Source organism: Schistocerca americana, chromosome 6 (assembly GCF_021461395.2).
Source record: "Schistocerca americana isolate TAMUIC-IGC-003095 chromosome 6, iqSchAmer2.1, whole genome shotgun sequence".
NCBI classification, from domain to species: domain Eukaryota; kingdom Metazoa; phylum Arthropoda; class Insecta; order Orthoptera; family Acrididae; genus Schistocerca; species Schistocerca americana.
The window spans coordinates 582,043,658-582,066,704 of NC_060124.1; the positions used below are offsets into that span (position 1 = coordinate 582,043,658).

Genomic DNA, 23,047 nt, shown 5'->3' on the forward strand with positions numbered 1-23,047 from the left:
GACGTACTATTCAGACGCAATCCGACTCGGACGAGAGACAAATGTTAGAAAATGACTTTACGACAGCAACCGGTAGTGACGATTCATCAAACATTGACGCAAGTGTTGACGAAAATTTTGACAATAGGCCTTCCACCACAAAAATTTCAAAGTCTCAATCAGAGCCCATGTTAATGCATGACGTCACGTCTAATGACGCGGCGGGGGCAGAGACCTTCCAAACGGTAAACATTGCCGACATGTTACAAATGCTAATGAAGCAAAACGCCGAAAACATGGCAACCTTACAGATGCAAAATGAACAGTTAAAGACACAAAATGACGGAATCAAATCTGATCTCATAGCACTCAAGACAGCTAATGACACTTTATGTAAGCGTGTGGAACTTATAGACGCCACACTGACCAAACAGATGACTGAACTCAGTACGAAATTTTCCAAGCTTAATACGAGACAAGAAAAGACTACAAATGACGTAGCACTTTTACAGACACAATTAAAAAACCTTAATGTCACGTGTGAAGTTCTTACTGAACAAATTCAAACATATCCTTCAGTACATGACAACCTTGAAAAACGAATTACTGACGTACAGAATAAATTTGACAATGTTGAACAACACCTGACTGACATCTTACAATCTGATGCCACAGCTCATTTTCAAAATATTAATAAAGAATTTCATGATTGGGTAGTGAACAAAGACAAACATTTTGATAGATGCTTACGTGAAAATTTACCAACAATTGTGCACGACTCCGTAGCGCAACACATTACTAATAACAAACAGCTGATCAGTGACGCAATACAATCCGTCACTGCACCCATGAGACAATTCACCGATCGACCACAGTCTGAATGTAACGAAAATATCAGTCAAAATGAACAGTTCAGGAACCAATATACATTCGAGTATGACACACACATACCGCACACGACAAATACACAAGAACAAAACACACCACGACTACAACACATACCACGATGTGCAAACACAAACACAAGCTATTATCATGGTAAACCACAGCAACATTATCGTAATTACTCGCCAGCTGAGCATTGCAGTAATTACAGTGGTACAAATCCATATCATAATGCAAAGGAAGAAGAAAGCTTAATGAAACACAGGCAATTTCAGATTTTTATCCCAGAAAAACGAACCATTCATCCGGTGATTTTTCTCAAATCTTTTAGTAACGCATTTCCACGCACTTGGAGTGACCGGAAAAAGATTTCATATATTGTCGGTTACATCCAAGGCGATGCAGCTGTCTGGGCATACAGTCAAGCTGACGTATGTACCACGTACAGTGAGTTTGAGCGTGCTTTTCTGAACAAATTCTGGTCGCAATCCGTCCAGGAGCGACTCAGAAGACAAATCTTAGAACCTGAAACTTTTAACAGTAAAAATGGTAACTTACGCAGATATTTTGAAAAATACTTGAACATGGGACACTTTTTAGACGAACCAGTCGCAACGCGAGATATACTCCGTGCGTTGAAGGCCAAATTGCCTTTCAACATTAAAGAAAAACTCCTACATATCCCGGATGACGATTCAGATTATTTTTTAACAGCTTTAGATTCGGTTGACATGTTACTTGAAGATCAGCGTTTCGCGCGGCAAAACAGCAGCCACAATGTTTACACTAGTGGTATGCAAAACATGCAGGCTTGCCAACACAATTCTGGCGCGCCCACAGTTGGATACGCGGTACAACAAAAACAGCAAACTCACATGCCGTCTCAGTACGGAAATCAAAATCAACACGCGTATTCCAATACAAACAGTAGTTACAACAGTAATAACATTTCATGCGGCAATCCATACAAAAGGCACCGCGGTAATAACTACAACGGTAACAACGGATACAAAGGTAATAACAAAAACACAAACAGAAATAGAAATAATAATAACTACGAGCCAAGACAGCATCAAGGTTGGACTCGTAACGATCAGTACTTTCATTCAAACTCTGCTTTACCACAGCAGCCACCAGGTCAAAATTGGAGCATACCTTACGGCCGACATGTAAGTTATAATGCGCAACAGCAACAACAACCGCAAAAGTTTGGAGATCATAATAGGCAATATCCGAATGTGAATATAATAGAAATGACACCTGATGCACAACCTCAATCTGTGTCAGTACCTAGTACAAATGCTAATCCAACAAACTAGAAACAGTCACTACTTTGCCCCAGGTCGTGGCTGAAGAATCCTTGGGGGGCGGCTTCAATGTTAATCAGTTATTTGACACCACACTTGAACAACAGAATAATGATATGCCGAGTAATTCTAAACAAAAACTACCTGTTTTATTTATAAGATACAACCACAATAACAATATATCAGATGAACTTTTACAAGACAGTACACAATGTCGTTTAAACACAAATGAAATTGTTTTAGCATCCACTACTGGTGTAGTAGGTGGGATTCCAACTACTATTATCCTAGATACAGGCGCAGCTGTGAGCGTTTTATCTTTTAATTTTTATAAAAAGATGTGTGAATTGGAACCTGTGCCTGAGTTTCCTGCCCAAAACTGTAAAATAACTACTGCACTAGGTAATAAGTCATGTAGGGTTACGAAGCAAGTTTTTGTAAACGTTAAAATAGGTAATGGAACCGTACAATGGCCATTCCTGGTTGTACAAAACCTTGTGACTAATTGCATATTAGGAATAGATATTATGAGCGAGAAGGACTGCATTATAGACTTCTCCAAAGGTAAATGTATTTTAAATGATAAAAGCAGGGTAATTATTATTGATTTGGACAGGAGAACTCTAAAGCATGACAAACACTGTACAGGGTACAAGGTTCAGTTAGTACTTGACAAAGACATTCAAGACATGCAAACACACTCATCTGACACAGAGCTAGTGGACTTGAAAACATTGCTTGATCATAAGATAAGTGAAGCTACAGCTCTCAGTGTACATGAACGTATAAAACTACAGGAAGTGTTATCCAAATATTTACAAGTTTTTACCAAACGATTAGGTGTTATCAACACGTATGTGTACAAGATTGAAGTTAAGCCTCACAAGATCTTCTACCATAAGACATATAACGTACCGTTATCTCAACGACCTGCTGTGTGGCAAGAACTAAAACAAATTACAACATAGATTATAAGTAGTATAGAAATTTTCATTTCAGCGTTCCAGTGACGCAGTTGAAGACAGAAGAACTTTTCTTTCAACGCCGCGGCTCCACCGAGAAGACTGAATATTAAAGTAAAATTTATGATTACGTAGCAGTGAATGATATATAAATTTTTCACGAAACATTTGTGACTGTAGGTACCACTGACCTGGTATGACACCTGACGAACTGACAGACGTCATCTGTGAAGCGATCTTTTACTTTGAGAAAAGCATCTATCAGTAGTCAAGGCCACACAGACACTCTACACACACGCACAAAACGCGAGGAATCGAACATTTTCTCTCTCTTACTATTTTGAATATTTATTGAGTAGTGAAAACGCCTGGTCTTGCCTACTGATGTAATGAATGTTGTGTCTAACCTATCTTAATTTCAGATGACATCACAAAAAACATCGATAATATCCCAGCAAAACCGCTAAAGAGGATGCAATTCATGTAATCAAATGTGACACAATGTAATAACCTATAGCTATGTAATGATGATGTAAACATGTTTATGTGCAACTGTATTATGTTTATGCTAAGAAAATATGTGACGTGTGTATGTATAATTACTTATTTTTTTAACTGATGTATCATGTAAAAATTTGAACAAAACGAGTGCCAAAAAGACATTGCATAGTGAACCTCTGTTCACGGACATTAACGAACATTTAGGTGAGCTATATTCAGCAAAAAAACTGAAAATGTGAAGTGAATAATTCGTGCATCGTCTAGTGACATTACTACAGTACCCAACTTCAAGATGTTAACTGGATTAAATGGACACAAAGTGCCTGTCCAGAAAACAACACGACGGGTGGAAGAGTTTTGGTTGGAACTTCAGGGAATGAAATGTTCTCGAAATGTGACGGACACGCTTACCTGGACTGTCCAAGGATCGACGCCAGCTATGTGCCGTCCGAGGTTCTGCAACCAAGCTTCCACGGAATGTAAAAAAAAAAAAAAAAAAAAAAAACGAACTGCACGTGGACCAATTACTCGACGGGTCACGTCTGATCTGTAATAAACACTGCTTTTTGTCACAACGAACTGCATCACAACGACTATAATGGAAATAGGAAATGGACACGCTTATGTATTAATCACGTTGTTATACAACGATGTTACTGTGATCAAAAAACTTTACCACGACGATACTAACCTGTAAAAAATTATTGTGCAGCAAATGAATATGAACTGTGATAACGACACCATGTGTATAGGTCAACGCACCTGAAACAACAGAACATTTTTCGTTGAAGCATTTCATTGGAATGCTATGTAACTAAGAACATTCAACAATCTAAAGTTGTATTGTATTATAACAAATATTGTAATTTTAAAACTAAGTTACCTGTCATAGAATGTAGTCTTCATATGTAATCTTGGTGGAATATTTTCTTTGTGCAACGACTAAGAAATGCGCGCGCACACGAAAAATATGAACTGCAATACTGTGCCGCGTGAACTAAATTTACGAAATAACGGCAGTGCCGTAGTTACACAGACGCTTCTGCGCATGCGCGCACTCTATCTGCCAACATAAGAACTTTTCGGCGCACGCGCGTCATTCAAATTTTGTATATAATATACAGTATAATGTAAGTCATGTAAATAGTTGTAGATAACTTAGATTTTCTTGTGCCTTTAGGTGAATTGCTCGCCTGCAGGTGTGTCCTTTCGCCTCGCAATTCAGGGGGCAATATAAAGGCACATTTGCATGCCGAGCGTGAGTTTCCTCGGAAACGCGAGATATTAATTAAATAAATAATCAGTGACAAATAAATAAAGCCTATGGCACACAACTGCAGCGCTGTGTCGCTGATAAAACAAAAGTACATTTACGTTACTCGTATGTTTGATTAAGAAAGAAGAGCTCTCGTTGAAGTGGTGCGAGAAGCACGTATTTTAGTTTATTGTCTGGCACACCGCCATATTTCATGATATAGAAAATTACTGCGAGTTGCAACCATACTAGGCACTCGATTCTGTAAAGAATTTATATTTATAAAAGTAAGTAGGATTATGAACTGTAGGCTTATTCATTGAATATATCTGATTTAACTAACTGTGTAATTTTTTGTTTAGTAGACAATCACCTCTGTACGACGTTTTGGCATGGCTGGCAAATTATTGTAATATTGAGATTTAGTTTATGAGTCCGCACCTACCGCAGCAGTCTTTGGAAACGATTTAATTACGAAGTCCGATTATTTCAGTTTTATTTCACGGTCAACTACGAGTAACATTGCCTTTACGAAAAAGCCATTGTCAAGCGTCTGATACCGAATAATCAAAACCTGACGACTCATAGGAGAGCCAATCATACAGATAAAAATTATTAATATTTTATTTTATTTTATTTATTTTATAAGTAACTCCCGACTGAACAGAGTCTGCGAGGGCTGTAGAGGAGGAAGAGAGGTCAATGGCTGAGACTGGCACAGTAGCCGCACAGAAATGAGAGGGAGTGCCTGTGTTGAGGACAAACAGCTCGTGAGACGCGACCCTGAGGGCAAGTAGAAGTCGAGCACCACAAGACATGATTGGTACTCACGTCTCGCAGTAGGTGGAAAGGTCACGGGAGTTGTTCCATAACATCTGTGAGAGCGTCAGAGTCGGTAGCATCTTGCGAACGAAAATAAAGTCAGCAAACAGTGATCTTCCAACGCACAAGAATTCCGACTGCACCTGATTGCAAGTCAATAGCCAGGGGGAGAGCGGAGGAGTGGTGCTCGTTATTGACAAACACAGCAAGCCGTCCTTTGGCCCTTTCCCAAATCAGGTCAGCCTTGCAATAGAGCACATGGTCCCGTAGTACAGGGGCATCAGAAGGTTTAAATTGATTTTCCTGCAAACACAAGCACAGCGGGCGATCCTGTGCTAAGAGTTTCAGTTCCTCCACATATATCCTAAACCCACTAATGTTCCTCTGTACGATGGGAAACGTCTCTCATGGGAGTAGCACTTTCATCCTGTCTGCCAGGGCAGGGATCCCGCAATGGCTGGAGGCTCAGTCTTGGGCCCCAGTCTGACACAAGGTCCACAAGCTCTGAAGAAGAGTCGAGAGAGATGTCAGAGAGAATGACGTCGACATCGTTGGACTGTGTTCTTCCCGTCTCTGGCAATGGTGATTCTTCGCCTTGGACTTCGTGTTTTTTTTTTGTGACTGAGGCAGCTCCAGAGTCACGGTGAACCAGACTGACTTTTTGGAGCGGCAGGGTATCTCGCAGTGTTTGCAATGGTGGCCCTTCTGACGTTCTGGAGGGAGGCACAAGTGCATTGAGAAACACAAGTACTGGTACTGACAATAGCAACCTCCGTTCACGTAGCAATATCGCCCTTCTGCAGTGGCTGTTTGAGAACCGCAGCAAGGGAAGAACGTCAGGGGTAGCGTGACCTAATACATCTTTTTGGCCTCAGCATGAGACATGCACTTCATAGTCTGAAGCTCTTGTATCTTCCGTTCTTCAAGATCTGCGCTGCAGTCCCAACTCCAGATAGGGTGAGCTCCAGAGCAATTTACATACAGTAGAACGTCCCATAACGCACAATTCGCAGAACGGAACGAGGAAAACAAAATTGTGAAAGAATGACTAGTTTGACAAGCTATGTTTCTCATAACGAGTGAAAAGTGCAATTCGTCAGTGTATGGTACTGGGGAAATTCAGAAAATTCAGTTAGATAACGAGATGGGTATTTTGATATCTGTGTGTTTTATAACTTTGTGCTTTTAATAAATTGCTCATAAAAGCTATTAAGTTGTTATTAGTTCAGACTGAAGAGCAGCACGATTTTACACTGATATCGGATTGGCTGCCGTATCTCTGTCAGTTAGGAGGCAACACGTTCGCGCTACACTGTGGGCTAGAGGAATTGCTTTCTGCCGTATAGAATGGAAACCGTGAGTTTTTATGTAACTAAAAGGCGGGTGGCATTTTATTCGAATCGTTTCCGAGATACCAAAGTTCGAAGAAAGTGATTTCGAAAATATAGAACAAGGTTTCTGTCACAGACAATCCGTTTGCGAATTTTTTGTTAATACGATCTGTTGGATTTCCTAAGCTGGCTATTACGAGTGACTGTGACTGAGTGTCTGTCATTATTGTAACTTGAGACAAGCATTCACTTGGCGGTTATTTTGTAACAAAGAAGTCAGAATACAGTAGAATTTTTATTCCAAGACATTTTTTCGCCCAATAGCTTGCAAAAATCTGAAACAATTAAAATTTCAGCTCCACATGCAGATGGGGGGAGTGCTACTTGTTCCACTACAGTTTCTCCAATAGAGAGACTTTACTCGTTCTCTGACAGAAGGATAAATCACCGGAAGGTGGGCGGACACGTTTCCTGTGGGCAGAAACGAAACTGCGTCGTCACAGTTACCTTGGCGTGGCGGGAAGAAGGCAGTAACTCGAGGGGCATCACAGGCTGCCACGAAAGAAGAAGAAATGCCAGGCAGCTCCCTCTGTTGCGGGTAGCGATGGTCTCTTGTCGTGATTGTGTCACCAAAAGTGGCAGCCTTTAATTCAGAGGCACATGTGAAGACTCAGAAGGAACTCAACAACCATTTCCGACGAATTTCATCTGACAGAAACCCGAAAAATATCTTGCTCCAGCACGACAGTTCACTCACATACGCGAGTCTCAGAATCGGGGAACACATCGCCAAATTGAATAGAACATTACTGCCTCTTCCACCACCCTGCAGCAGGTAACTGCCGTGTGTTTGGGTCACCTGATAATTCTGTACCAGAGACACATTTTGAATTTGATGAGAGCGTAAGTTATGCAGTGGAGTCATGGATACGACCTCAGGACAACAGCTCTTACGAACAAGGTTTTTCTGCTCTCACACAACACCGTTATGAGACTATAAAATGTGATGCAAACTACGTACAAAAATAGATAACTCAGAAGAAATGCTGACTATTATTGTTGTGGTGTCACCATTACCAGTTTATATTGAGATTGTACAATACTTATGGATTAAAGTTAAGTATTCCAAGATCTTCGTACTTTATTTGCAATTCTCAAGACATTGTCATGTTCCAGACCTCACGCCAGACTGCGTGAGCTTAAACGCGTGCCTTTCGGCTACCTCCGAGTGGCTTGGCTGTCTTACCAAGTCACTACAGTTTGGCAACGAGGATTTTGTGTTCGTAGTGATATTCCTGATTTACTTGTGTCATGGCTTCGCCACAATTTCCAGATGTACTGTCCGAATTTTGTCGCTTGCAGAATCAGCAGACGCTGGCGTTATTGGATGCCCTTGGACAGCTCGTCCAGGGTCAACGTGCAATGCAAAACGATGCGGCCGCCGCCGCTCCACCGCTCCCGCAGCCACAACACGCAGTTGCACCACCTTTTCGTCCTTTTGATGCGGCACTGGAAAGCTGGACGGAGTGGTCACGCCGATTTGGATTCCATCTCGCCGCCTACAGAATTCAAGGTATTGAGCGGCAGCCTTTTTTGCTTTCGTGTGTAGGCGTCCAGACGTACCTTGTGATAGTGAAATTATTTCCCCGACGCGACGTCGCAACTCTGTCCTACGAAGAAATTTTGTCTGCATTAGATGCATATTTCAAAGACTCAGTCAATGTAGTTGCCAAACGGTATACGTTCTTTCGTACCAAACGTACGGCCGGTCAAGCTAATCGGCAGTGGGTTGCAATCTTGCAAGGCCTTACTAGGGATTGTGCTTTTGAGTGTGAATGTGGCCTCCCTTATTCAGATACTATGGTATGTGATGCAATAGCACAGAACGTTTCTGATGTTTGTATAAGGGAACAGATTTTGAAACTAGTCAATCCCCCCCTTCAACAAGTGATGGACATATTGGATCGACAGGACACTTTTGACATTGCTCAGGAATCATTTGAAACTTCGCCAGCCGTGTGTCATATTAACCGGCCCGCCTGGCGCGCTGCACGGAACAGTAAACGGCCCTCGCGCCCGTCTGCGCAGCTGCTGCGCAAGCAAGCAAATGCAGTGCTAATATCATGCCCGCGGTGTGCTACTAGACATTCGCGTGAGAATTGCCTGTCACGCCAAGCTATTTGCTTTTTCTGTAATAAAAAAGGCCATGTTCAAAGTGTTTGCCAGAAAAAGCTCAGATCGGACACTCACAACCATTCCAGGCCCTTTGCTTCGCGCCAGAATCGGAATCAAACCAAGAATACTCAGGTTCGTGAACCTTCGCCCATGGACATTCATGTAGTTCATTCCACTCCACCCAGTGCCACTCTCTCTAACAGTGACAGTGTTCGTCCCACAAACAGTGTGCGTCGACATCGACAGAAATCCCGTCATGTCGCAAGTGATTCTGTACCAGTGTCAGTTCACATTGCACGAGACAGTCGCTCTTGTCGTCAACAGGACAATAAACTTTATGTGGACTTGGACATTCATGGCAAAGTGATCCCATTCCAACTCGATACCGGAGCTGCAGTTTCATTGATCAATCACGACACATACAAACAACTGGGTACACCTCCGTTGCGTGCCACAAATGTTAAGTTACATAGTTATTCCGGTCAGAATATCCCTGTGTTAGGACAGTGCAGCCTTCATGCAACATACAAGGGACAAACAAAACTTGTGGCATTTTACGTCCTTCGTTCTTCTTCTGCAGTGAACTTGTTTGGTTTAGATTTATTTCAGTTGTTGAACTTGTCTATAGAAAATCAGGTCCTATCAGTGAACCAGACTGTGCCTTCAGCCAGTGTTTATCGTCTCTGTGAAGAATTTGCAGACTTTTTGCACCGGGCCTTGGTTGCGCTAAGAACTATGAAGCCAATTTGGAACTGAAAGTCCACGCGCAACCGAAATTTTTCCGAGCGCGTGATGAGGTCGCAAGAACCTTACACGATTTGGAATCACAAGGTGTGATTGAACGTGTGCAGGCTTCTCTCTGGGCCTCACCCTTAGTCATTTTGCCAAAACCTTCCGGAAAACTGAGACTTTGTGTGGACTTCAAGGCAACAGTGAATCCACAACCAGTGATTGCAACTTTTCCTTTACCCCGCCTGGAAGATCTTTTTGACAAACTGTGCCCGGGTAAATATTTTTCAAAGTTGGACCTAGCCGATGCGTACTTGCAAATACCGGTGGACGAAGAATCCCAGCGCGTTTTAGTGGTTAACACGCATCTTGGTTTGTATCGATTCAAAAGACTGCCATTCGGGTGCGCATCCGCCCCTGCATTGTTTCAGCAATATCTGCAAACTGTTTGTGCGTCGGTCCCTACTGCAGCAAACTATCTGGACGATATTGTGATCTCCGGAAAGACGGAAGAAGAACATTTAGCCAATCTCAGGACGTTATTTCAGGTCTTCGCTTGCGGAAGGACAAATGTGTGTTTTTTGCTCAGGACTTACCATATCTGGGCCATGTACTCAATGCCCAAGGCATGCATCCCAGTCCAGAGCACCTCTGTGCCATACAGGACTTGCCTTCGCCGCAGAATTTGAAGCAGCTACAGGGTGTGCTGGGGAAAAAAAATTACTATAACAGATATGTGCGCCACGCCTCTTCCATTTCAGCTCCGCTTCATCGCTTACGCCGTAAAGGTGTTCCGTTCGTCTGGACGACGAAATGTGAACGCGCCTTTCGCCAGTTGAAATCGGCGTTGCTTTCCAATACTTGCCTTACGCCATTCGATTCCCAGAAACCCCTTTTGTTGATGGGTTGGTGCATCGGATTTCGGGATCGGTGCTGTGCTTGCGCACAAAGATGGATCGCATGATCGCCCTATTGCCTTTGCGTCCAAATTGCTCTCGTCGGCGCAAAGAAATTATTCACAGATCGAGAAAGAAGCTTTGGCTCTCGTATTTGATGTTACAAAGTTTCATGATTTCCTGTATGGTCGTCACTTTACCATCATCATAGACCACAAACCTTTGACGTCGCTTTTTCATCCGAACAAGCCTGTACCTCCACGTGCAGCGCAGAAATTCATTCGCTGGTCTATTTTCCTCTCGCAGTACCGCTACGATATCTTGTATCGGTCCACTGGTAAGCCGGGAAACGCCGATGCGTTGTCCTGTTTCCCGGTTGCTGAGGATAGAGCGTTTGATTCTTCTGAACTTGCTTGCATGTTCATTGATGCGGAAACCGATGACTTGGTCGAATCGTTTCCGATTGATTTTCGTCGTGTAGCTACAGCCACAGCTGCTGACCCTGTCCTTGCTACCGTTTTGCGTTTTGTTGCCACGCAATGGCCATTGTCAAAGTCACGGATCGCGGATCCGTTGGTTCGCCGATTTTTTGCTCACAAGGAGAGACTTTTTGTTCGACGTGGTGTTTTGCTGTTGCATTCTGATAATGATCAGTCCCGGGTCGTGGTCCCACGTTCGTTACAGTCCTCTGTTTTACGGCTTCTCCACCAAGGACATTGGGGTATAGCGCGAACGAAGCAACTTGCTCGTCAGCACTGTACTTGGTTCGGAATCGATGCTGCGATTACGAAAATGTGCTCTTCTTGCATGGCGTGTGCTGAACAACACTCCGCACCGCCGCGAAAATTCTTTGCATGGCCGAAAGCCACTTCCCCTTGGCAACGCTTGCACATGGATTTTGCTGGTCCATTCTGGAATGCTCGATGGTTGGTTCTGGTCGATTCATTCAGTAATTTTCCTTTTGTTGTCCGGATGTCTTCCACGACGTCATCTGCCGCCATCCAAGCGTTATCCGCTATCTTTTGCATTGAAGGTCTTCCACAGACTATTGTTTCCGACAATGGCCCACAATTCATGTCCGCCGAATTTCAGTCATTCTGCAAGGCCAATGGAATTCAACATCTGACATCCGCGCCGTTTTCGCCTCAGTCAAACGGTGCCGCTGAACGATTGGTCAGGACTTTCAAGTCACAGATGTTGAAGCTGAAAGAGTCGCATTCTCGGGAGGACGCGTTATTGCTCTTTTTGTACTCGTCTCGCTCTCAGCCCCGAGATGGTCGCTAGCCGGCTGAGTTGCTCCACGGTCGTCATCATCGAACCTTGATGTCTTTGCTACATCCGCCGCATCCGGTTCCTGTGCAGCGGCAGCCACCTGATTTTGCTCCAGGCGACGTTGTATCCTATCGCAACTATCGAGGTTCACGGCGTTGGCTCGCAGGGCACATTCTTCGCTGCCTCGGCCGCGCTATGAATCTGGTTTTGGGGTCCTCTGGTGAGGTGCGTCGGCATCTCAATCAGCTGCGCCTCTGTCGTCGCACGGGTTCTGCCGCTCCCCGTCTGCTTTCAGCGACGGTGCCGTCCGGTCAGCGCCCTGGGGACCCATCTACTGGCTCGCCTCATCCCCAGGTGTTACCGACGCTGCCTTCCATTTTGCCCCATGGCGACGCGCCGCCGCCGCCGCCGCCGCCGCCGCCGCCTTTTCTCCCACCGGCGACGCCCGCAGTGGACGCGTTGCTGCAACCGCCGGGCGCCCCCCTGGGTCACGCGCCGCCGATCGCTTCCTGTGACCAGCTGTCCTCCGACATGGAACTCGTGCCTGCTCCGGACCAGATGGCGTCTTCTCCCGTCGGGTACCCCGACGCGATGGAGGTCGACCCTTCGGCCCCTCTTGTCTCTCTACGGGCGCATACACCGCATGTTGGCGTGCACCCTGGACTAGGTTTTCAGGCGTTTCCTAGCTCCCCTCGGACCGCATGGCAGGGTGCGAGTGGCACAGCCTCGCCTGTTGTTGGGCTCCCCACCGCGTCGCATACGTCAACATGGGGTCCTCCCCACGGCGGGCGGAAGCCTTATAACACAACCGTACGCCGATTTGCGGGGGAGGAATGTGGTATCACCGCCAGACACCACACTTGGTAGGTGATAGCCTTTAAGTCGGCCGCGGTCCATTAGTATACGTCGGACCCGTGTGTCGCCACTGTCAGTGATTGCAGACCGAGCGCCACCACACGGCAGGTCTAGAGAGACGTCCTAGCACTCGCCCCAGTTGTACAGCCGACTTTGCTAGCGATGCTACACTGACCAATACGCTCTCATTTGCCGAGACGAGAGTTAGCATAGCCTTCAGCTACGTCCTTGGCTACGACCTAGCAAGGCGCCATTACCAGTTTATATTGAGATTGTTTTCTCTATCATCAAGAGTGATGTACACCAGTTATGAATTAAAGTTAAGTATTCCAAGATCTTCGTACTTTATTTGCAATTCTCAAGACATTGTCATGTTCCAGACCTCACGCCAGTCTGCGTGAGCTTAAACGCGTGCCTTTCGGCTACCTCCGAGTGGCTTGGCTGTCTTGCCAAGTCACTACAATTGTCATCAAATTCTAAGTTTTAAGAATAAATCTGTTCTAAGATCAAAATTGTTGGTCGTTATTTAATGCACGACCATGTATCAGCGGGAGCTTGTAGCATGACAGGCCTCGTGCTCTCTAAATCCACGGCCAGCCACGCCCTGTCGATTGCTCCCGCAGTATGCCGTGGGCCCCCACAGTTGGTTGTGACGGGTAGGCATGAGTCCCCTCCAGTGGGCCCTTACTCTGTCGTGGGAGGTCTCTGCTTGACGCCGTTCTGGAGAAGAATGACGCAGATGAAGCAACATGGCAGAGCAGATGGTCTGTACCTGACGGTATGGGAACGCCCAGGAACGAGCACTGGTGGTCGCAGGGGCAGTGAGTGAACGTGCTGTGGCAGTCACTGAGGGCGCGAATAGTGTGCGTTAGCGCCAGGGGCCAAGAATTTCCTCGCCTCCTGGCGACGTCTGCGGGAGAATGTGCGCTATTAGTAAGTTTCTTTTTGTGGGCGTATTCTGGCTCAGTCCCCGTGAGTAAGTGTGTGTGTGTGTGTGTGTGTGTTTGTGGATTACGGGCGCTCAACGGCGAGGTTATCAGCGCCGTGATGCGCGTTGTAAGAAATGAATGTGGCTAAAATAGTCATTCTATCTCAGACGCCTTAAGACAACGAACAAAGAATGGAAGCTGCCATACCTAGAATTAAAAGAGAGATAAAACAACAGAGGAGCTAAATGGGAGGCACGGGGAACAGTGGCTGGCTGACCACTAACAAAAAACGTCTGTGAGCCAGTCACCCTGTTAACAGGTGAAACACATCTTCCTAAAATTTTCGAAAACATGTTGGAAAAATCACAAAAATCTCACCGTATTTGTTTGAACGTAGAGGGCCCATCTGTCAACAAATCTGCCGCTGCCCGCTGGTCGGAAAATAAAACACAGTCTAACAAAATGTGGCCCACAGTGACTTGTACACCACAAGCAGGACACAGTGAAGGGTTCTATCGCCGAAGCAAGGAGCTAAGCGTCGTAGAGCTGTGTCCTATGAGAAGCTGAGTAAGGAGAACCACGTTCCACCGCCGTGGCTGTAGGAGGTGCGCCACGGCCGCGTAGTGGGCTCTACACGTCGGAGACTCTGTATGTCAACAGCCAGGCGTCTGTACTGTACGCATTGCGGTGGCACGCTGAACTAACTGAGCATCGTGACACGCCTCCTTGGCCGCTACTTCTGCCTTTTCGTTCGCAGCACTACCCACGCGTCCTGGTACCCAGCAAAATGGAAGATCCTTCCCCAGCCGTTGGAGGAGGTTGTCCTGCAACGTTTGGACTACTTTATCTGCTGCGTACAAGTGTTGTAGAGAGTGAAAGGCAATCAGACAATTGGAACAGACGAGGAATTTAATACTGTAATCTCGTCTCAACTGCTTCAGGGCCTGCGAAGTCGGACATAGTTCTTGAGGCAGTCGGACCTTGAAGACACGATCAGGTAAAACAGCACAGTGACCAACAGCGTCCCTCTGTTTCGCCCCCCCCCCTCCATAATGACAGCTCTAATGGTGTGGAGCTCAGTTAAAATGTCCTTCAGTAATGAGTGCAGCCTCTTCTGTGCTGAACTAAATCTAAAATTATTCTGGGCGTCTGCAGAAAACAAGACGGCAGATGATTAAAACACTGGATTTCCATTGCATTTCCTCCACACCACGTGACTCCAACACATGCAGCAAGCAGACGGGAAATGGCAGTGTTGCTGGTGAGATGTTGCAACGATATGGTATACACATGAAGTCGGAGCTACTAGTAACTTACATGCCTGACGCACCATGAGGAGCTGCCGCCGGATGGTGAATGGTGGCTCCCTAGTCATAAGCACGGAGACTAGATGTTGAGCTGGCCCTGTAAACACCTATGGCCAGCTTAATCCCCTCACGGTGGATGGCGCCGATAATCTTCAGGTAAGAAAGACCCGCTGACTCATACACTGTGCACCCATAGTCTAGCCATGAACGCACAAAAGCCCCATAAGCCTGGAGCACACACACCCTGTCTGCTCCCAAAGACCTGTGGCTAAGGTACTTTAGGATATTCATTGCCTTCTGTGTTCTCGCTTTCAGGTTTCTCAGCTGTGGTAACCATAACAGACTGAAGACGAAAATGAGCCCCAGAAACCTCACTAAATCTTTAAAAATTAGAACGGTGTCCCTCCAATGCAAGTTAGATTAATTAAAAATATGACGATAACGATTAAAATGAACACACACTTATACGTAGGAAACTGAAAATTTGTCTTTGCAGCCAACACCTCTAACCTCCCCACTGTAAGTTGCAACTGACGGGTCACTGTTGCATCACTGGAAGAGGAACAAAATGCAGCAAAATCGTCCACAAGTAAGGAGCACGCCACAGAATCCCTTACCGTAGACGTGATTCTAATTATATTTATGGAAAATAGGGTAACACTTAAAAGCACTGCCCTGAGGAACATCATTCTCCTGCTCAAAACGTTCTGACAACACGTCACCAACTCAAGAACTAGAAAACCGATTAGTCAGGTAGGGCTGCCGAATAGCTGCCTATAGAAGAGACAGGCTCCATCAGCGCACCAAACCCTCCAGAGTCCTCACTGAGAGACGTTAAGAGTTGCGTGGTCTCTAACAACCATATCAGGCAATGGCTAACCATTCGCTCCACTGTCTTTCCTACACAGCTCGCAAAGGCGACACTCCAATAACTACTGGCACATATGCGGCCCTCTCCTGGTTTCAGGACAAGGAATAGAATTGCCTCTCTCCATGAAGTGGAAAAGTGTCCTGTCTGCCACTTACAAGTAAAGCATTCTAGAAGGATTTCCTTTGACGCCGCTGGCAAATGTAGAAGCATTCAGTACTGAATTTGGTTGTGACCGGGTGCAATACCACAAGTCTCAGATTGTGCCGATTCCAGCTCCGACATGGTCAAAGGGCAGTTTTAAGAATCATATTTGTTAGTTCTCAAATCTAACTTGCATATCCCTACTGTCGCATGGCAGTGGCGAAATGCCAGATCCTGGCTGGAATCAGCAGTATTCGCTGCTAAATTCTCTTCCATCATCTGGGCGATGTGTCCAGGTGTCGTCTGGAGACACCACTGTTTCAGCACTGCTGCTATTCGTAAAGGCCTGTGTTTACTGGAAATCCTCCTGATGGTTTCACACAGTTTTTTGGAACAAGTTAAACGGTTGTTGGAGTCCAGGGACGCTTGCCATGACCTTTCCTTGCTCTCTTTAAATACGTGTCGAGCCTCCACTCTCGTGACGCTAAAGATGGTCTGCTGTTGGGCGGCATTTAAACCAGCAAACAGCCAGACGCCTGTCTCGGATTGCTGGGCTCCACTTCCCTGGTCCACCAAGGAACAAGTTGCCATCTAAGACGATCTGAAGACTCTAGGGATGGATAAGTTAGATGCATGATGGGTCACTCGTGTGACGTGATCCACCCATTCCTGGACACTGTTGCGGTGTTCACACACAGCCAGCTGGCAGAGCTGCATCCAAGTGGTCCTGCTGACGATCCATTTGTTGTGTTCAGACCCATATCCATCTAGTAAGTGGATCCACAGTGATAAACGATCACTGGACTGAAAGTCAATAGTTGCTTCCCACTGAGCTGAGTCTACAAGGTTGGGAGAGTAGAAAGAGATGTCGACAGATGAGGAAGGTCCTGCAACAGCTGAGAAATGAATGGGGGCTGCCCATACTGAGGATGCACAGCTCCGAAGACATTATGAGGTTCTCCAAGACTCGTCCCCTAGAGCAAGTATAGCTCGAATCCATAATACATTATGGACATTGAAATGACCCACTAAGAGAAACAGGGGCGGGAGTTGCTCATAAAGGCCTGTGAGGGCCTCAGAGTCCATCACATCATGGTGAGGTGAGTACAGTGAACAGATACCGATCTTCTGACGCACATGATTTACAATGGCCACTGCTTGTTGGTCAGTAACCAATGAGAAAGCAGAGTGGTGGTCTGCAGTTGGATCTCTTTTTTGGGAAGGTTATATACCTATAATGCAGAGCCCTCAACAGCTTTAAAATGGGTTTCTTCTAAACACAGGAGGCGTTCCCGTGATAGCACTTTCAGTTTCTCAACAAGTGTCTGGATCCCATTAATGTTTCACTGTGCTGCGGGAGCCATTTACCTTCACTTTTGCACTTTCAACCGGTCTTTCCGCCATGGAGAGGAGACCGTAATGTGTGGAGGCTCAATCTTGGGTCGAAATGATTTACCCTGTCCGGCTTCAAGGTCCATTACCTCTACAGAAGAATCATAAGACACGTTATAGAAGATGATGTCGACATCGTTGGGCTGTTTACTTGATGACTCCCTCGTAGTGGGCCCTTGACATTTGACTTTTTGCCCTGGGTGGACTTTGGAGGGGCAACTGCAGCAGTGGTACTGGGAGCGATGGACACTGGACCAGATTGTACCTCTTGAGGAACCGCAGCCTTGTGTTTTGGAAGGAAGTGTAGGCCTTGAAGTAACAGCAGTAGCAAAATTACGCTGCCAAAGGCAGGTACTAGTGCTGACACTAGCTACCTCCATTCGTGTTGCAGGATCAGCTTTCTGAACGGTTTAATAGCTGGAGTAGAGGAGACAGCGAACGTGGGGCAATGCATGGCTATGTTAATCTTTTTGGTCTCACCATAAGAAACCCGCTTTATGGTCTCGATCTCTTGTATCCTTCATCCTTCAAGGAAGAGACGGGATGAGCCCCAGAGCAATTCACACACTTTGGAGAAGATAACATCCGACTTCTTCGTGGCAGCCTAACCACATTTGCCAGAAGTGGCTTCTCACATCCAAGAGTTGTGTGGGCCCAAAGCACTGGCATTTAAAACAGCGCATCGAGTTAGGGACGTAGTGCCAAATGTCTAAGTGGAGAAAATCAACCTTAATATGTTCCGGGAGTTCTGTACTATTAAATGTGAGGATGAATGAGTTTTATTTAATCAAATCGAGTTCTATCGTTTTTATAATATTCTGCATGTCTACAATGCTTTCTTGGACTAACTGCACTTTCAGGTCTTCTTTGGGAAAGTCCAGCAGGTCCCAACGTGTCACAACACTTTCACTTTAGTTTAATGTGGATTGGAGTCTCAATGGTATATTTGCCAAGGTTCTTAGCTTTCTGCGGATTTGTCACTTGTTAGGAAGTTGAGGTTCCACTAACAGTGTCCCATTTCACTATTGCTTAACCAATTTTAAAGTACGTGCAATCACCTTTACGCCCTTTCAAATGCAAACGGGCGAGACTTTGTCAAAACTTGCCTGTTTCCTTTTAACTAACAAAACTTGCTTTCACAAGCAGCATGAATCGTGTTACTATACAAACTGCAATACTGAAACAGTTCTGAGCTGGGAAGTCTGGCAATATGAGTCCTACTATTTGACTGGGTGTTGGTACCTTCCAGCGACCCAACCTTTCCGCCAGGAGGAGGAAGCAAAAATTTGGAAGGATCCATCCTGGTCCCACGAGTAGCTATGGAAATACAATTCCACCTAGACAGAGCTGTGCATACCTGAGTAAGCCTTATGCAACTGAGTTATGACAGGTTCCTGTGAAACGGCAGTCAAGCAAAGGTCCCTATTCCCTGTGACACAGAACTTTCCACCGCCGCTCTGCACGATTGTTGCTGTAGCATACCCAGAGCGTACGGTGACAGGGGACTGGTGGTGCTTACCAGTCCCCAGGTTGGGAACCTGGAGTCGCCAAAGTCATACTCAGGAAACGAATGATGAGACCCAGACGGATCTAGTAAATAAGTAGTAACTCAGTTCACGTTTTAAGCGACACTTTCACAGCATGAACAGAAAAATGTGTGAGCGATGACGTGTTTTCACGTCATTGATTTTTGAGGGATATCAGGAGAAAAACTTTCGTAAAATTATGAAATTATGTGTAAAGTTCGTTGCATGTCTCCCACCCCCACCGTCAAAATTTTGATAGACATGTGGTTCCTATCCCCACAGCGATTCTTTTTAGTGCCTGATGCATATACCACGTTTGGTTGAAATTGGTGCCGTGGCTTAGGAGGAGATATGGAACGTATACCTATACATACAAACGCATATATGTGGAGTATATATGTACATCAATTTATATATGTCATGATTCTTTATTGCTGCTCAAGTGAGATACTAGTGTCATTGAATACCTGTAGCTGTCAGATCATTAACAATACTAATATAACCTGTTAATACGACCGATTACAGATTGAAAGGCAGTAGCTTGTAAATTACGCTAGATACGTGTTTATGTGTAATCTTTAGCTGCCTAACTACAGCGGTTCACCCCCACCCCCCACCCCCCTGCACCACTGGCCCAGAAACGGGCAGCTTTTTTTGTGCACACTCTTCTGTGCGTTGTGGACATGTATCAGGAAATTTGACCTCTGCAGATACCTCTAAATCTTATGTTGGAGTATGGTTTTGTCATTATTTAGTAGCCGAGTACGAAAGGAGATGCTGTCTGCAAAACTTTTCAGAGAGCCCTAGCACAATAATATCAATCGGCAAATGTCGCAGCCTTCCCCTGTTTCTGTGCTACTGGATGGAACACACCTCGCGTGACGCGGAGGCGTCGCTGGAGGCTCACCAAGGTGGCGTAGACCGCCGGGTCGGCCGGTGGTTCGCTGCCGGGTGGAGGAGAGGTGAGGTTCAGCGCGGCCAGGAACAGCGAAGCGGCGGCGGACTGCAGGCTGGCGGGCTCCATCCCCTCTGACTTGCGGTGGACCCTGCCGGACAGAGAGAATGTTTTACTCAAGGAAAATATTTGAAGTGTCCGAGTAGCGAATAACAGAATGTACCACGAAAGGGAAAAAATAATTTCATGTCTTATACAAGTGAAATGACAGAATGTCAGAGGCTTTAGTGGTCTCATACAGATACGATTTTATGTACCCAGGGTTACCCATATCTATTTTTTTATGTAGTAAAGAAGGGAGAAACAAGCACAAAGCAGCACTGCTACAACTCGCCACGTGCCGCAGCGGTACTCCGCGAGCGCCGCAGCCCACCAGTTTAAACTTCCAGAGTCAGCGGCAGGGCGGAGGAGGCAAGGCGGGCAGGGGTCGAATGCCGACGCCTGGCCACGATGTTTCCCACCTCTCACCACCGAGGTGCACTGTCAAAATGTTTGGTTTCTCTTACATTAAAAAATCAACAATAAATTGGAGTTACGCATCAAAAATTATGACATCATGTGAACTAAAAAGAGCCATCTTATACACTGGGATCGCCTTATACACACATCAAAAAATGTTTTGCTTCACCCCGGTTCCCAGAACTCCTGAAGATAGACGCTGACTGTGGATAAAGTATCTCAGACACAGTCCCTTTGACTGTACAGAGATGTTACTAAACCCACTCAAAGATGTAAAAAAAAACAGTCATGAACAGCGCCTTATTGACAGAGGGGTCCGACAGCCGATCAGTTCCACTCATTCCAACAGGAAGAAGGTAACAGCTAGTGTTGTCTGTAGTTCAACCATGCCTACACGGTCAATACCGTGGTTCGATCGAGTACGCATTGTTACTTTTTGCCAGGTAGGGCTCTCAACAAGGGAAGTGTCCAGAGGTCTCGGTGAACCAAAGCGATGTTGTTTGGGGGTGGAGAAGATACAGAGAGAGACAGGAACTGTCAATGACATGCCTCGCTCAGGCCGCCCAAGTGCTACTACTGCAGTGGATGACCGCTACCTACGGATTGTGGCTCGGAGGAACCCTGACAGCAAAGCCACCATGTTGAATAACGCTTTTCGTACAGCCACAGGACGTCGTGTTACGTCTCAAACTGTGTGCAATAGGCTGCATGATGCACAACTTCACTCCTGACATCCATGGCGAGGTCAATCTTTGCAACCACGGCACCATGCAGCGCGGTACAGATGGGCCAAACAACATGCCGAATGGACCTCTCAGGATTGACATCATGTTGTCTTCACCGATGAGTGTCGCATATGCCTTCAACCAGACAATCGTCGGAGACGTGTTTGGAGGCAACCCGGCTAGGCTGCCGGCCGGAGTGGCCGTGCGGTTCTAGGCGCTACAGTCTGGAACCGAGCGACCGCTACGGTCGCAGGTTCGAATCCTGCCTCGGGCATGGATGTGTGTGATGATGTTAGGTTAATTAGGTTTAATTAGTTCTGTTCTAGGCGACTGATGACCTCAGAAGTTAAGTCGCGTAGTGCTCAGAGTCATTTGAACCATTTTTTGAACCGGTCAGGCTAAACGCCTTAGACACAATGTCCAGTGAGTGCAGCATGGGGGAGGTTAACTGCTGCTTTGGGGTGGCATTATGTGGGGCCGACGTATACCGCTGGTGGTCATGGAAGGCGCCGTAACGGCTATAAGATACATGAATGCCATCCTGCGACTGATTGTCCAACCATATCGGCAGCATATTAGCGAGGCATTCGTCTTCATGGACGAAGATTCGCGCCCTATCGTGCACGTCTTGTGAATGACTTCCTTCAGGATAAGACATCGCTCGACTAGAGTGGCCAGCATGTGCTCCAGACATGAACCCTATCGAACATGCCTGGGATACATTGAAAAGGGTTGTTTATGGACGACGTGACCCACCAACCACTCTGAGGGATCGAAGACGAATCGCCCTTGAGGAGTGGGACAGTCTGGACCAACAGTGCCTTCATGAACTTTTGGATAGTATGCCACGACGAATAAAGGCACTCATCAATACAAGAGGACGTGCTACTGGGTATTAGAGGCACCGGTGTGTACAGCAATCTGAACCACCACCTCTAAAGGTCCCGCTGTATGGTGGTACAACATGCAATGTGTGGTTTTCATGAGCAATAAAAAGGGCGGAAATAATGTTTATGTAGATCTGTATTCCAGTTTTCTGTACAGGTCCCGAAACTCTCGGTACCGAGGTGATGCAAAACTTTTTTTGAAGTGTATATAAGCGGGCAGACAGTAAGAGGCGGTTGTCATTTCACCGGTCATCACCAGTCGTCCATTCTTCGGAGTATCCGCGCCGCTGCATACAGTCAGAGACTCTTTCTGTTACCGTATGGGTGTCATGGAAACACCATGTCTGTAGTTCAACTTCTTCTCACACCCGATACACCCCAGCGGGGCTGTGAGTTCCATGACAGACGATCCCAAATCGTTAGCAAAAAGTTTTGTTCATTAAGTCAGTGAACTCGACCATCTTGTATTGCTATAGATCAATGACTTCCTTTTCGCTGTCATGTCACATGTAATGTATCGCCATTCCATTTACGCGGTTGACTGCTTTCATCTGGGTCATCGGGAAGTAAATGTCGGCATGTAAGAGATCCATGGACACAATCGAAACAAGGGGTGGCGTAGAAGGAAAGCCAGTATCTGGTGGAGCAATTTCCAGCACTCGCGTGCTGGGCCACAGTTCAATCTGCTTTTGTCCGTATCTACCGATTTGCAAGGCGGAATATGGGATCCTCAATTAGGTGAATGGGACAGAGCCTGCGTCAGGTAGGAAGTTTTTCGTTAGTGACCACATACTACGTTGACCACACAAAATTAGACTAGAAAGGCGAGTGGATGGCTCACCAAACCCGCGTCCAGTCGGCCCTGTGTGTGTGTGAAATCTTATGG

General features: G+C 46.0%; 1 protein-coding gene across 3 annotated transcripts in view; it reads right to left on the reverse strand.

The window, feature by feature from the left end:
- The window catches only part of LOC124619889 (lipase member K-like), a 210,857-nt gene that overhangs the window by 103,899 nt on the left and 83,911 nt on the right, over nucleotides 1-23,047 (reverse strand). For 2 of the 3 annotated variants that reach the window (XM_047146517.1, XM_047146519.1), the window contains exon 1: nucleotides 20,043-20,312. The exons of the other annotated variant lie outside the window; for it this stretch is intronic. In XM_047146517.1, the coding sequence (XP_047002473.1) occupies nucleotides 20,043-20,159 (117 nt within the window). In that variant the 5' untranslated portion in view covers nucleotides 20,160-20,312. Of the gene's footprint in view, nucleotides 1-20,042; nucleotides 20,313-23,047 lie in introns of those variants that run through there. 3 annotated transcript variants of the gene reach the window in all.